The sequence below is a fragment of the Euprymna scolopes genome, chromosome 33, assembly GCF_053919585.1.
Source record: "Euprymna scolopes isolate OS-2025 chromosome 33, ASM5391958v1, whole genome shotgun sequence".
In the NCBI taxonomy this organism is placed as follows: Eukaryota; Metazoa; Mollusca; class Cephalopoda; order Sepiida; family Sepiolidae; genus Euprymna; species Euprymna scolopes.
The window spans coordinates 56831188-56846227 of NC_136514.1; the positions used below are offsets into that span (position 1 = coordinate 56831188).

The 15040-nt window shown below is 34.8% G+C and overlaps 1 protein-coding gene across 2 annotated transcripts in view; it reads right to left on the reverse strand.

Annotated features, from left to right (window-relative positions):
- Positions 1-15040, reverse strand: part of LOC145258228 (RING finger protein 32-like) — a 44654-nt gene that overhangs the window by 22708 nt on the left and 6906 nt on the right. For both annotated transcript variants that reach the window (XM_080116179.1, XM_080116181.1), the window contains exons 3-4: positions 11412-11486; positions 6597-6739 (exon numbers count right to left, since the gene is read on the reverse strand). In XM_080116179.1, coding sequence (XP_079972305.1) covers positions 6597-6739; positions 11412-11486 — 218 coding nt within the window. The remainder of the gene's footprint in view (positions 1-6596; positions 6740-11411; positions 11487-15040) is intronic.

Below are 15040 nucleotides of genomic sequence, written 5' to 3' on the forward strand. Positions count from 1 at the left end.
GAGATGAAAATCATGTTTACATTATCGACACCTTAAAACAACATTCCTGTATGTAGTGATCATTTTGAAGGCGTAAACATACCTGTGTTTAAAAAATTTAGCAAAAATCAACTAATGGTTAGATTTTCATGAAATTTTCAATACGCATTCATTTTTAAATTAAATGCAGTTTTCATTAAACATGTCGAGGGGGAGAATATTTTTTTCACCATACCATGCTGAATTAGTGCTGGAACGATTAATTGGAATCGAGAATTCGGAAAATCAGAACTTTTGGGGTTATCGGAATCAAAAAATTTGTGTTAAAAACTATTCTTTTAATTGTTTTTTTTTTCTTTTTTTTTTGTTTGTTTAAAACTTAATTATCCATTGCTGGTGCTAATTATTTAATGATAAATATTTATTGATTTTAAACTACAGGTAAAACTAAAATCTATAGATCACTCCTCCCCCCCCAAGTGTATTTTTACATTTGCAAAAATATACATAGGTTCTATGATAATTCAAAAATTAAAAGAAACAACTCTACAACTAAAAATTTAGAGATTTAAAAAGAATTGAAATCGATCATTGTGTCAGAATTGGTAATTTTCACATATATTTTTTGAAGTAGGAAGGGGAAGGCTACAAATTTTTTTAAAATCTGGTTTTATATTCATATGTTTTAATGTCGCGTGCATCATTACTTTTTTCTTGCTTTGATTTGTAAACTGCTTCAACAATTTGCTGTTTATTTCATAAGCTCATAAACATTCACATGGATTTTAGTCCTAAATAACAGGAGGGCAGTGGCATAGCTAGAGAGGGGGGCGGGGCCGGTCTGCTCTGGGTGACAGCAAAAGAGGGTGACACAATATCACCCCAACAAAATTTTTCAGCCAGGCTAAGGTGCAAAAATAGTCTGAAAATAGGATTTATTTATCAAATATTATGTAAAGTTTTTAAGTTTTTAATGTTTTCGAAAATATTAGAAACTTTGGCATTTTTTTTTTAAATTAGTAACTGAAGAATATTTTTGCCGACGTTTATCGAAAACTGTAAACCTTGTATTTTTTGTAGTTTTTAATTTGAAATCATTTGATGACATTTCATTTTCTTTTAACTGTGAAAAATAATTGGAAAAAGTATTAAATGGCTTTATATATATATATATATATATATATATATATATATATATATATATATATATATATATAATTTGTAGCCTTCCCCTTCCTACTCCAAAAAATATATGTGAAAATTACCAATTCTGACACAATGATCGATTTCAATTCTTTTTAAATCTCTAAATTTTTAGTTGTAGAGTTGTTTCTTTTAATTTTTGAATTATCATAGAACCTATGTATATTTTTGCAAATGTTTTATTAATCATTTGTCTATATATATATATATTTTTTATATATATATATATACACAGTACCGGCAAAAACAAAGTCCACACTTGTAATTTTTTCAAAAAATGTAACTGTTTAAACAAACTATACCTCATTTGACTTGCCTATTATTTCTCTATAATTTTACATGTTCATATTTGACTTTTAATTGACATATTCTAGTGTTCACATCAATTTAAAAAAAATAACTTCAAATTAAGGAGGCAAAAAGAAAGTCTCCAGCAACAAAATCGCTTAAAAACAGCTTAAATTATTGCCCCTAAATCAGTTTAAAATATCCACCAACAGCCAACAAAGCATCTCTAATAGTAATTGTTTTTGTTCCAGGTTATATAATGTAACATTCAGTTCATATGCCACAACTTCCTCTTAGTGATCGTCAGGAGCACATTAATCTCCACCTTTCTGGTTTATCCAATCGAGAAATCGGCCACAGATTGAAATATGATGAGAAAACGGTACAAAAGACCGTGCAAAAGCACCAAAACACCGACAGTGTTCGTTATACTCCTAAATCTGGTCGTACTAGAGTTACTTCTAACAAGGAAGACAATGCTATCAAGATCCACAGCCTAAGAAACAGATTTGAAATGGCTCCCCAAATCCAACAACATTGCAATCTTGTTAAAAAGTGCTGTCTTTCTACTGTCAAGAACAGATTAAAGGAATTTAATTTGTGAGGATATGTTGCAAGACGCAAGCCAATGATTTCTGCAAAGAACAGAAAGCGCCGTCTGGACTTTGTCAGATGCAATGAAGATCATGATTCTTCATATTGATCAAAAGTGCTTTTTAGCAACGAAAGCAAGTTCAATAGGCTAGGCAGTGATGGTAGGCAGTACGTCCATCAGAGGAAAGATGAAGAATTTAATCCTAGGTGCTCAGTTTCAATGCTGCAAGGTGGTGGAGGTTCAGTTTTGGTGTGGGTCATTAATGACCAAGTACATTAATATGTTGACTGAACATTGTCTACCCTACTTTGGTTGGAATTTGGATGATAATCCCAACTTTCATGCAGGATAATGCTCCCATTTACACAGCTGGCAATGTCAAGAGGTTCCTGGAAGAGCATGATATTCCGTGTTTGAATTGGCCTGCACAATCTCCAGACCTCAATCCTATCGAAAACGTATGGCATTACACCAAGCAACAGATATGCAATGATAAAATTTCAAATTTGGAAGAACTTTGGACAAAAATCAAAGAAAAGTGGGATGCCCTTGCCCTTTCCCCAGAGTATTGCTGCAGTCTAATTCAAGGAATTCCCAAAAGATTGCAGGCTGTTAAATTGCAGAAGGGCTATCCTACTAAATATTAACTAGTTCATTGTGTTCTTGTTGTATTTGTGTTGCATTAATGTCCTAGTTACATTTAAATAACAATTTTCCATTGTGTGGAGTTTCTTTCTGCCTCCTCAATTTCAAGTTATTTTTAAAGAAGAATAAAAGACTAATCAAATGAGGTATAGTTTGTTTAAACAGTTACATTAAATTTAGCTTAAGTTTGCAGTTTTAAAAATTTACAAGTGCTGACTTTCTTTTTGCCGCCTGTATATATAAGTGTCGTATCTAAGGGGGGGAGGGCCCAGGTGTGATAGCAAAGGAGGGGGTGACACAATGTCAGTGGGGTTACATTTGACCACCCCGGATGACGTTTACTCTAGCTATGCCACTGCAGAAGGAAGAAAAAAAAAGATGTATGTTGTTTGGTTTAAGCCACTATGCAGTAGGTGTACAAATTCGCACCAGATGATCTCTTTGATATCGGTAGTTTGTCAGCAGATACCCTCACCCTGAGCTCTGAATAGATTTTACATACAGCATCTGGTATGTATATTTGTATGTCTGTCTGAAACTTTCGACAGAGGCAACAGATTTTAACGAGATCAGTATCGTTTTGAAGCTTGACCCATCGGATGACAAATATCAAAAAATTGACTAAAAACATTAATTCCTTCACCCTCAACTGGGCAGTTTTCTACAAGGAGGGGTCGCTTTTTTCGTTGATATTTTCGAAAGTCATCCCATCTTTTCGATTAACTAGCCTTAATTTAAACCTTCGACAGTTTGGTGATGGCAAATGGCAAAGACGTCACATTTTTTTTCACGTTCTTTTCCTTCTTCGGAGTATTGGTTCGAGTCTGTTTGTCTAATACCACTTTTTTTTTTTGCTTAACATACACCTCCAAACACTTGGGTAACAGAATCAAAAGATGGGCAGTAACTCTGCCTGAAACAGAAAAAGAGTCTGCACTTTTTACTCATTAGTTCTATTATCCTAACAGGTCTTTTTTTATAGAAGTACCTTTTATATATTTATTTTAGTGTTCCATGAAATGACAATCCTTGGTAACTACAGTAAAAACGATTCTGATTTTATTATACAAACTAGTAATTGTGCAGAAAATTAATGTCTTAAGTGAAATAAAGTGTTTGTTATTTTTATATAAATGATAAGACACAAATATGAAGAAATAAATTGGATGAAAACGATTCTGCATAGATCAACAATAATAATTATCTATTATATACATACAATTAAAAAAAAATATTTTGAAATGAGGAAGTATTTAATTGTCTGTTGCTGAGAAAATGTCCATTGAACATTTCCCACTCATGTCTCATCCTAAATCCATAGGCAAATAACTCTGCTTTCCACAATACTGTTTTTAATCAGAGATGATAACAAGAGTAAAAAGCTACTTCCCTTATAATAATAAAAGTATTATTATTCTTTAGATGGAAATCTGTGCATTTAATGAAAACAAATTGAGACTTTGTGGCTTAGTGGGGGATGCCCTTTTTCCTTCCCTGCAACCTCTCTCCCACAGAAGAGACGTTGCAAGCCTATCTTTGTTTTATCGTTATTTCCATGGCAGGTGCTCGTCTGAACTCCAATCTCTGGTCCCCCCCTCGCCAATCTTTTACAAAAAACACCCGTCTAGCTGAATCCACTGTCAAAAACTTTCCCCACTCTTTATCTATGCCTAAATCAAAACGTAGATTCCATGAACAAAGCTTCTTTCTTAGAACTGCACGCCTGTGGAACTCTGTTCCGTCCGCCTGCTTCTCTCCTGACTACAACTTGGATGTCTTCAAGTCTAATGTAAACAAATTCCTGATGAACCGCCCCCTTAAGTAGACACTTTAGATATCCACACTAACGTACTGTACTTACAATAACCCTTATCCCTGAGTGGCTTCCGGGCCTTGATAAGTGGTGACTACCTTGTAAAAAAACAAACAAAAAAAAAACATACATTGCAAAGGCTGTGATCGTCCATTTTTTTATTACGTCTGAAGTCAATGCTCGATTTTGCCACCAGTCACAGTGTCAATCATTTGGTCTCAGTCATGGTTGCAACATAAGGATTGTCTATCCAAGCAAAAGCACAACTGCAGTTTAAACAAGTAACAAGATTTTATTTGATGAGGTTACAATAACAGTTTTCTATGGAACGAATGACTAGAAATCAGAATTCTAAGCCTGAATGAATCAAAACAGAAGTTCAACCAAACACAAACAGGCAATCAAAGGGCTTTTTGCTTTCAATAATCACAGAAACCCAATTGACCTCTTATTTCCGATCTGTTAGAATATATTATAAAAAAAAGGTTTACCTCTCTTTCTCCCATAAAATAATTCTTTTCTTCCCCCTATTCTAAATATGGCTCTATTTAATTGCCCACACAATTCTCCTTGACTAATCAACAAATGCTAAATTTTGGATACAAAACAGCCTTATTCTTTCTCTATTTTGAATGTTTTCAGGTCCAGTTAATAAGTAAGAAAACTTCTTTAATTAGAATGTATCTACCTGAATCTTAACATTCAGAGGGCCATCTATTTTCTTGAATGTTAAATAACTTCTTTTATTATTATAGTTGGACTTCTTAAAGCTGAAAAATAGAATTAGTTTTGCAAAGACTTTTCTATATTATTAATTTAATACACATATTATCCTTTATTTCTGTCTTGTGTGTCTTTTGTACCCCTAACTTTCTGTATTACTAAGTATAAAGACTTGCAGGGGGTGGGAGTATCATCTGGGATGCTTGTAATTTTTGGAAAGCCTCAAATGAATCATAATCATACATGGAACACCATGCCCAACAAACATAATTTCAACCCCCCCCCCCCCGATTATGTGGGTGATCTCTCTCCTCTTAGCTAAATATTTCACCCATTGCAAATCTGCTGTCCATAGCATATGTCCACAAAACAAGTAATTTGTATTTTATTCAAGATCTTCAAATTTTGTACACTGAAAGTGGTCAATAGCCATTTTGAAGATTTAACCGTGATTTAACCTGATTGAGTTATCTTTTCTTGTGAACTAACAGAGCTAGTTGGTATTTCCCTGGACAAAAGTGTAACATATTTTAAAAACTTGTATCTCTCTACCTATCTCTTTTCCCCTCCTCTAGTTTTCCTTCCTCTCTCCATTCCTTTTTCTTCTCTGCCCAGCCCATTCCTCTTTCTGGATACACACACTGACAACCCGTTTTTATAGATTTTTTGAGGAATGAATCAGTATGACTGATTAAGAAATTAGACTTACTTCCCTTTTCTTAGTATATAATCTGATTTGAAAATCGCTCCTCCCCCACTTTAATGAAATTTGTGCCAGTTTAGGGTCAAAGAATGTATAATTTAAAAAAATTTTTTATATCATTCATCCGGTGCAATGCCAATCAAGAACATACTTTGTGAGTATTTGTTTTATCACTTGTTTCTTTTAGTCGGACACACACAGACAACTACCCTTTATATAATAGACTACTACTTAAATTTGACTTTGCCTCATATAAAATTAAAAATTCAATAAATATATATATTTCAACATTGGACAAAATAGGAGTCAAATTTAAAAGTGACTAAAAACGTTTTTTCAACCACCAAATTTAAAAACTGGAGAATCAGGAAATTTCAATGAATGTTCTGCTGGCTGAGAGCAGGTTCAAGAAATTTCTTTGAATCATGGTGATGGAGACGTGCTAGTAAAGCCAAGTCAATTCATGATGGCCTTTTTTTATATTTCCATGGCATCGGTCAGCCTACCACGACAACCCACTGCCAACTTTTTATCACCTAAGCATGACTTCCTCACATCAACACACCATTTAGAAGGACTTCTCACCTCTACATTGTAACACAATGCATAAGAACTGTCAACCCCAAATTTACCAAGTTCAATCTTACCTGTGCATCCGTTCCAAACAGTTCTTTGCAAATAGCACACGGCTGATGTGAATCTTCGCGCTCATTTGATTTTTCCTTGATTCCTTTCCATTCATTCTCAGACAGAAGTGTGACAGGAGATTTTTCAAGCCCAAGTTTCTGGGCTGCAATGTATAATTTTATGTATAAAAGCTAACAAAACAAGACACGTAAATTGATATTCACAGTGCATATGTGTACACAAAGGCTTCAACCCGTTATAAATCCTAAAAAATATTTTAAAACAAGAGTAAAACACGAGCTATATAAGGCCAAACTTACAATCTATATAATAAAGTCAATTTTACCCCTATTTCATTGACCACTATAGTTTTCTAACTAAAATCTTTTTATGTTAATCTGTTCCACAAGCCAATTAGGCATATATCTAATATGTGTTTCCAGAAAATATGTTTGTTTTCTCTGTCAAATTTTATCTTAAATTTTTTTGGCTAAGCAGTTTTTCCCAATACAGTGATTCCTTTCAATCGCATTGTCATGAAAAAATATAGCTAAATTTTTTTTGTTGTTTCAATCCATCTCTGTTGTTTCAAAGCAGGTATCGAAGCATGTCCTCAAGCAGAAATTTTATAGTAACCCCCACTCTCCCCAATGGTTTACTTCAACCTATGTACCTGCTATTGCACATAGGCAGCAAGAATTATGACGATTCTCTAAACTCTATAAAAAACGCCTTGCTGAATCTTACTTCCCTGATATCTGGAAAATTGTATATGTGGTACCAGTGTACAAAAAATTCTGGTGAAAGATCGGACCTGTAAAATCATCACCTCATCAGTCTCCTCTACTCTCCACTAAACTGTTTCAATCAGTTACAAATAGGCAATCGTCTTGTCAGCGAAGCCACAAATTCGCCAATTACAACTCCATGAAGGGGTATAAATCCCTTCTCTCAAAACTGTGGGTGATGAATGGTAATAACTTAGGATGAGATCTTGATGACTGAAACATTCTTTCACTTCAGCCCTTTATTTGGCTGACGGAAGATTAAAAGTACCTGATCTGATCAATAGCTTGATCACGTCATAGTATTTATATTATTCAATCTTCCAAAAATCAAAAACGTTATTTCTCCATTATATTTTCTCCCCAAATAGATACTAGAAAGCAAGGGCTGATGGTTAATCATGTTGAGAACAAAGATTACTAATGCCAAGGAGTAAATGTTTAAAGAGCAGTGTATTTTAGGAATATAAGTATCTGTTCTGTATACAAAATCCTATTTGACAACTTTGTTTGGCATTAAATAATCCATAGATTGTTGATACGCTGTAAGCCAAACCGAATCAAATAAATAGACAAAAGATTGTAACATCAAGAAAAGTGTAGCCACAACTGAGATGATCATAAATTGGATTGAGTTGCAGAAATTATGAACTTGCTATTTCCTGAAAATCTATGATGTGCTGAATAATAGACAATCAACAATTTCCTCACAATCAAACCATATTTTCTGCGTCGTTTCTTGTCTCTCTCCTTCAGTTGCTGATTTTAATCCACACAAGTGTCTCAATGTTTAGATGATGGAGAGAGAGCAGAAGACAAACATGTTTTCTCTGAGGATCACAACAGACAAAAGAGGAAGGGACTTTATAAAAAACTTTCATATGGGGTTCGGTGAAGATTCTAAAAAAGTGGCCTGTGATTGGTTGTTTTTCATCCAATCACAGGGTAGCTAATTAGTGACAATTTCAGTAGTACTAAATCTGAACAATCCATATGAAACTCCTTGACCAATGCTTCTAGAACACAAATGAAAAGCAACGAACACAGAACAAAACCTGGTACTTTTATTTTAACATTAAAACTCTCATTAAATGTGTAGCTAATCCTACCACGACTTTGAACATTTCTTGAACAACTTTCATCAACAACCCATGTGTCTGATTTACACAAAGACTACAAGAAAACCTTTCTTGAATCTCTGTAAAAAGTTTTCTTTAGATTAACAAAAGCAAAATACGGGGTGGACCAATAAAATTGTCACTCTAGGAAAGACGACATGATTCCATTTCTGTTTGATGAAAAACGGTTTTCTTTTTTTTTTGTTGCAGTTGGCCAGTTGTGTACAAATCCGAAGTGTGATAGGAACCTTCTATCATGTTTGAAAGTGACACAATTTTCAACGAGTAAGATTGGAGATGCACACAACTCATGCTCTCTATCAATCCAAGTTATGACAATAGGACCATTGCTAGCATTCTCAAAATGCATTGCCCCAAATAACGGAGATATGCTCAGGGTGCTGAAAACAAAGTTTCTAGCCACAATTATGGTTTTTGGTGTGGTTTCAAATGAGGGTCACATCATGCCACCTCACATGTTCGAAATTGACTTCAAAGTCAACACCAAAGTGTACCTGGATGTGCTTAAGAGTGTGGTGATACTCTGATGCAGCCATGTGGCTACTGGCAAACTCTGGGTGTGATATCAGGACTCCGTGCCGGCCCACTAATCTTAATAGACCCAAACTTGCCTTCAGAAGGAGTGCTACGACTTTGTACTATTCTCTCACTACCCCCTTCCTTTTCTGACCTGAACCCGTTGGTCATACATTGAGAACATCACCAACATGACCTCTCTCAATAGCAAAGCCAGCTTGATCGGCGACATCTGCCAAGTATTCACCGAGCTCCTGCTGGTGCTTGTGGAAAAGGCATGCTTCCAGTTCCGGACATGTATAGAGACAATAGTTGAGGCTGAAGGCAGCTACATTGAGTAGATGTAAGCTCTACTACATAATCAAGTTATCCGAATTGATTTTTTCAATAAAAGTTTTAAAAGTTTCAATAAAAGTTTTCAAATAAAGCTGCAGTATTGTTTTCTTAAGGGCGACAACTTTATCGTTCCACCCTGTATAGGTCCTTTTTATTAAAGTAGTTCTCTGTTTTTTTTTGTTTTAAAGGAGTCATCACTTATCAAGGCCCAAGAGCCACTTGAGTATAAGGGTTAATGAGTGTACAGTAGTCAATGGGAAAATATTGTAGTAATCGTTAGTAATGGAAATTTGGATTACTTAACAGGATGGCTCATCAAGAACTTGTTCACGTTGGACTTGAGGACAACCATATCACATCACATCAGTTGGAAAGCATGGATACAGAACAGAGTTCCACAGGTGTGCAGTTCTAAGAAAGAAGCTTTGTTCATGGAATGTACGTTTAGGTTTAGGTACAGATAAAGAGTGGGGGAAATTATTGATAGTGGTTTCAACTAAATGAGTATTTTCATGAAAGTCAGGCTAGGCGAAACCATAGATTGGATCTCAGACAAGCACTAGGCTCGCAAAGTCTCTTCTCTGAGATGGAGGTTGCAGGGAAGAGAAAAGAGCATCCTCCACTAGGCTACAAATTTATTTCTCAAGGTAGGATAAGTCTGTCTTAGATATAGCAACAGTACTCCATCCTTGGATATACTTAGCTTTTATACGGGTAAAGAATTGCATCAGCAGGGAGATATCTACTGGAGTGGTAGAATTATCCCATCATTTTTCCAGCAACTTTAGCAACGAATTTGATGTCCGTTTTCCGTCTCAGTAAAGGTCAGACCTAGAAGCTTCTTAAAATATGGAGTTTCCCCAAGGTGAGAGCCATTTATTCCCATTGATGACAGATAGGGATCAGACCGTTGATGATGTAAAGATAGAAGCTTAGTTTTAGATGCATTAAAATTAACCAGTCATCTCTTTCCTCATTGAACCACGTGATCAAGATGAGAGAAGAGAGAATCAAAGAGAACTCGGTTGTTTACAGCCTTTGAAATGTTGCCATTGATGGTAGTGTTGTCAACATAAATGTCTACAAATGATCTTAGGATGTAATTTGGGAGATCATTGATGTAGATCAGGAAGAGGGACTCCAGCATTAATACTGTGAGCTTCTAATTTCTGCCCATCAACCACTACTCTTATGAACCTATCAGAGAAAAATCAATTAATAATTGAGAAGACATTTCCAGTGATACTATAGCTAGAGACTTTGTGAAGTAGACCTTTCGTTTCTACCATATATGCGTCAGCCATTATTTCTTTGTAGGAGTTTTTTATATTTTAGTTGTAGGTATTAATTCCTGCTGTTGTATAAATTCCAGACACATATTCAAGGGCATGTTTGTAAGTTGTAACTGTTCCATTAGCTTATATCTATGTGCCGAATTATGCATACCTTCAATCAAACTTAGTTGGATTAAGTCTTCTTCTGTTGTCTGTTCTTCTGTTCCTAGTTTTTCAAAGTCACAATATTTACTTGTACTTCTTGATCGAAATAAATATTTTACTATCAGTTCATCCACTTCCTGCTTCATTGCCATAAACTTGGTCCTTTCTCCAATCACCAGTCTTTTCTTTGGCCTCATGTTTCCCTTGATAATCTGACTTATTTCTTCAAAAGTCATTTCTTCTAGTTCTCAAGTGTAAACCATTGTAGCAACCTTCATAATTGCTTCACAACCAGCATTAGCAATGAACAAGTCGGTGATTTCATTCTCCCCTCCTCATTGTTTGTTGTCTTTCAACTTTTTGCTTCTCGCATTAGCAGCAAAGCAACGAATCCAAGTATCTACATATTCCAGGTCTTCAAAGACCAGAGAATATTCTATCGTCGACGCCATTGATATGTTGTGTATAACGCTAAACAAGCGTTCAACAAGAACCTGTTCTAGTTGGTGTCGGTTTATAAATATGAGCTATCTGCTCATATGTAAATTATACTTAATTTGCATATCACTACAAAGTCTATTTAAAACTCTTCAAAGAAATGATGCAATACAATAACTCACCCAAGGAAAGAGAGATCCTCTGGTCAAGTACATACTCTCTGTCAACATGTTTTCTTGATTTTTCAACTCTTGGTTCTGTTTAAAATATAACAGAGGATATATATATATATATATATATATATATATATATATATATATGAAGTTATGAAAATGGCAATTAATCAATACATAAATTGTTATCTATATAATTATAAAACTCTGTGGACTGTCAGGCTTGCTTGAATTTTGTCTTCCATGATTGGGCGATTCCATCTTTTAAAAAAGGGATAACAGGTGAATAGGTGAATATATATATATATCTAGCTATCTATATATCTATAAAAGTGAAAATGTCTGTCTGTCTGTCTGTCTGTGTACACTTCCCTACCAAATAACTATGTCAATTTTCAATCTACAGACTCGAGATTTGACATAAGGGGTATTGAGATTTTGGAAAATCTTTTTAATTGGTTTTCGGCCATAAATTTGGCTATTAAGGGTTCAAAGTTCAACGATTTGACTTTTGAGAACTCTACCAAACTCCTCCACCAATTTTGGGTCCTAAACACTTGAAACTTTAGATATAGGTTACTTGGACATGAATACAAACTTTTTAATTTGATTTGAGCCCAAAACAGTAAATATTAACGGGTCATAATTGGGGTCAAAGTTTTTTAAAAATTGACCTCTGCGGTCTCTATCAAAAATTACTCAGCCAATTTTTGGTCTAAACATTTGAAATTTTACATAAAGTGTATTCAGACATAGGGCAAGCTTTTTAATCGTGTTTTTGCTGAAAATTTGCCTTCCAAGGGGTCAAAGTTTAAACGATTTTACTTTGCGGTCTCTAGCAAACTATTCAGCCAATTTTGGGTCTAAACATTTGAAATTTTACATCAAATGTATTCAGACATGCAGCAGGCCTTTTAATCAGTTTTTGGGCAAAAATTTGGCTGGCAAGAGGTCAAAGTTTACAGAGTTGAGCTTTGCAGACTCTACGAAACTCCTCCACCAATTTTGGGTCTAAACATTTGAAATTTTAGATGTAGGTTACTTGAACATGGGTGAAACATTTTAATTTAATTTGAGCCCAAAACTATAAATGTTAAGGGGTCAAAATTGGGATCAAAGTTTAAAAAAACTTGACCTCTGCGGTCTCTACCGACTTTTCTCTATGGTAGGTAAGGAAGCCTATTATATAGAAGGTATTACCGTACATATCCACACTTTTTAATATATACATATGCACATAAAGTTATGAACAGTACATAGGACCCCAAAAAAGCCGGGCAGAATGCTAGCATATCTATAAAAGTGAAATTGCCCCTGTGTGTACATTTCCCTACCAAACAACTCTGTCAATTTTCAATCTACAGACTCGAGATTTGACATGAGGGGTATTGAGATTTGGGAAAATCTTTTTCATCAGTTTTCGGACAGAAATTAGGCTGTCAAGGACTCAAAGTTCAACGATTTGACTTTTGAAAACTCTACCAAATTCCTCCGCCAATTTTGGGTCTAAACACTTGGAATTTTAGATGTAGGTTACTTGGATATGGATCAAACTTTTTAATTTGATTTGAGCCTAAAACAATAAATGTTAAGGGGTCAAATTTGGGGTCAAAGTAAAATCAAAATTGACCTCTGCGGTCTCTACCAAATTACTCAGCCAATTTTTGGTCTAAACATTTGAAATTTTACATAAAGTGTATTCAGATATAGGGCAAGCTTTTTAATCGGGTTTTGGATGAAAATTTGGCTGCTAAGCGGTCACAGTTCAAAAGATTTTACCTTTGCAGTCTCTAACAAACTATTCAGCCAATTTTGTGTCTAAACATTTGAAATTTTACATCAAGGGTATTCAGACATGCAGCAGGCCTTTTAATCAGTTTTTGGGTGAAAATTTGGTTTCCAAGAGGTCAAAGTTTACAGAGTTGACCTTTGCAGACTCTACCAAACTTCTCTGCCAATTCTGGGTCTAAACACTTGAAATTTTAGACATAGGTTGCCTGGACATGAGCTAAACATTTTAATATACATATCCACATAAAGTTATGAACAGTACATAGAGCCCGAGCAAAGCCAGGCTGAACTGCTAGTATATATATATATATATATATATATATATATATATATATATATATATATATATATACACACACACACACACACACACACACCCATCTAAAAGGCTATATGTCTGTCTCCATATTTTCAAACTCTATCTCCTCCAAAACTAAAAGTCACAGAACCTCAAATGATTGAATTTTTTGTAGACCTATTTTTATGGGTCTTTAATCGGTTAAAATAGTTTTTAAGGGTTCAAAAATGGGTGAAAATTGAAAAAATCGTTATGCATTTTGTATATTCATCTCAGTTTATTTTTACGTTTAATAGGTTTGAAATCAAGACTATATAATAATATATACGAAATCTGGACAAATTAAAATATCATATTTAAGCATATTTTACACCCGGGCAAAGCTAAATGCTACCCCACCCCACTAGTATATATATGTTGTGATAATTAAAATAAACAATAAAATGAATTTAACTCACAATTTCAGCCGATAGGTTATTTTTTTGACAAATATATTTTTGATTCAAATAAAAAGTATTTACAAAAATAAATTATTTTTTAAATATTCTCTCTTAAGGCATATAGTAAATAGATACATAAGTATTTATTTACATAATGAACTCCTTAAAAAGTGAAACAATTATTTTTTTCCAATTCTATATTTCTGTTTGTTTTTTTTTATGTTGAAAATCTTTGTAAAAAAAAAAATAAACAAGTTTATTTTTTAGATTAGTCGTGACTTGATTTTACTAATCAGTGCACAAGTCGGGCACAGCACGACTAAAAATTAAACACGATTTTACATTTAATTACGAGGGGTGTGCAATAAGTAATGCCCCTGACCCACTTCCAGTTATCTGATCTAGGTGAAATTTTGCATGTGCAATGATTTCTATCTCTACGGGTTATGTGGCAAATTACAACTCTGAACTAATTGTGGTTTCTTTTTTACAGGTGCTTGAACTGAATTAGGTGTGAAATGAATGTGAAATGTCAAGATTAGTACAGGGTCTGTGGAAATTATAATTCATGACCATTTGCATATGCATAAGGTGTCTGCCAGATGGATTCCCAGGTTGCTCACACCATTCCAGAAGCGAGAGCGCGTTGAGTGCTCGAGGATGAATTTGGAGATGTGCCAAGAAGATGAGTCAAAATTTTTCAAAAGACTGATTACATAGGACGAAACCTGAGTCCATCCAGAGACAAAAACTCAGTCAATGCAATGGAAGCACTTGGACTCACCACCTCCAAAGAAGGCAAGGGTGCAGCCCTCCGCTGGCAAGGTCATGCTCACAGTCTTCTGGGACCAAGACAGTAGTGATGACAGATTTCCTGGCAAAGGGTACCACAATGACAGGAGCCTATTATGCTTCATTTTTGAGGAAATTAAGGGAAGCTATCAAAATCAAGAGGCGGGGCTAGATCAGCAAAGGTACTCTCCTCCTGCAGGACAATGCTCCAGTCCACAACTCGCATGTCGCTAGATCAGAAGCACGAGCATGTGGTTATGAAATCCTTCCCCATCCTCCCTACTCTCCTAACTTTGCACCCTCTGACTTTCACCTCT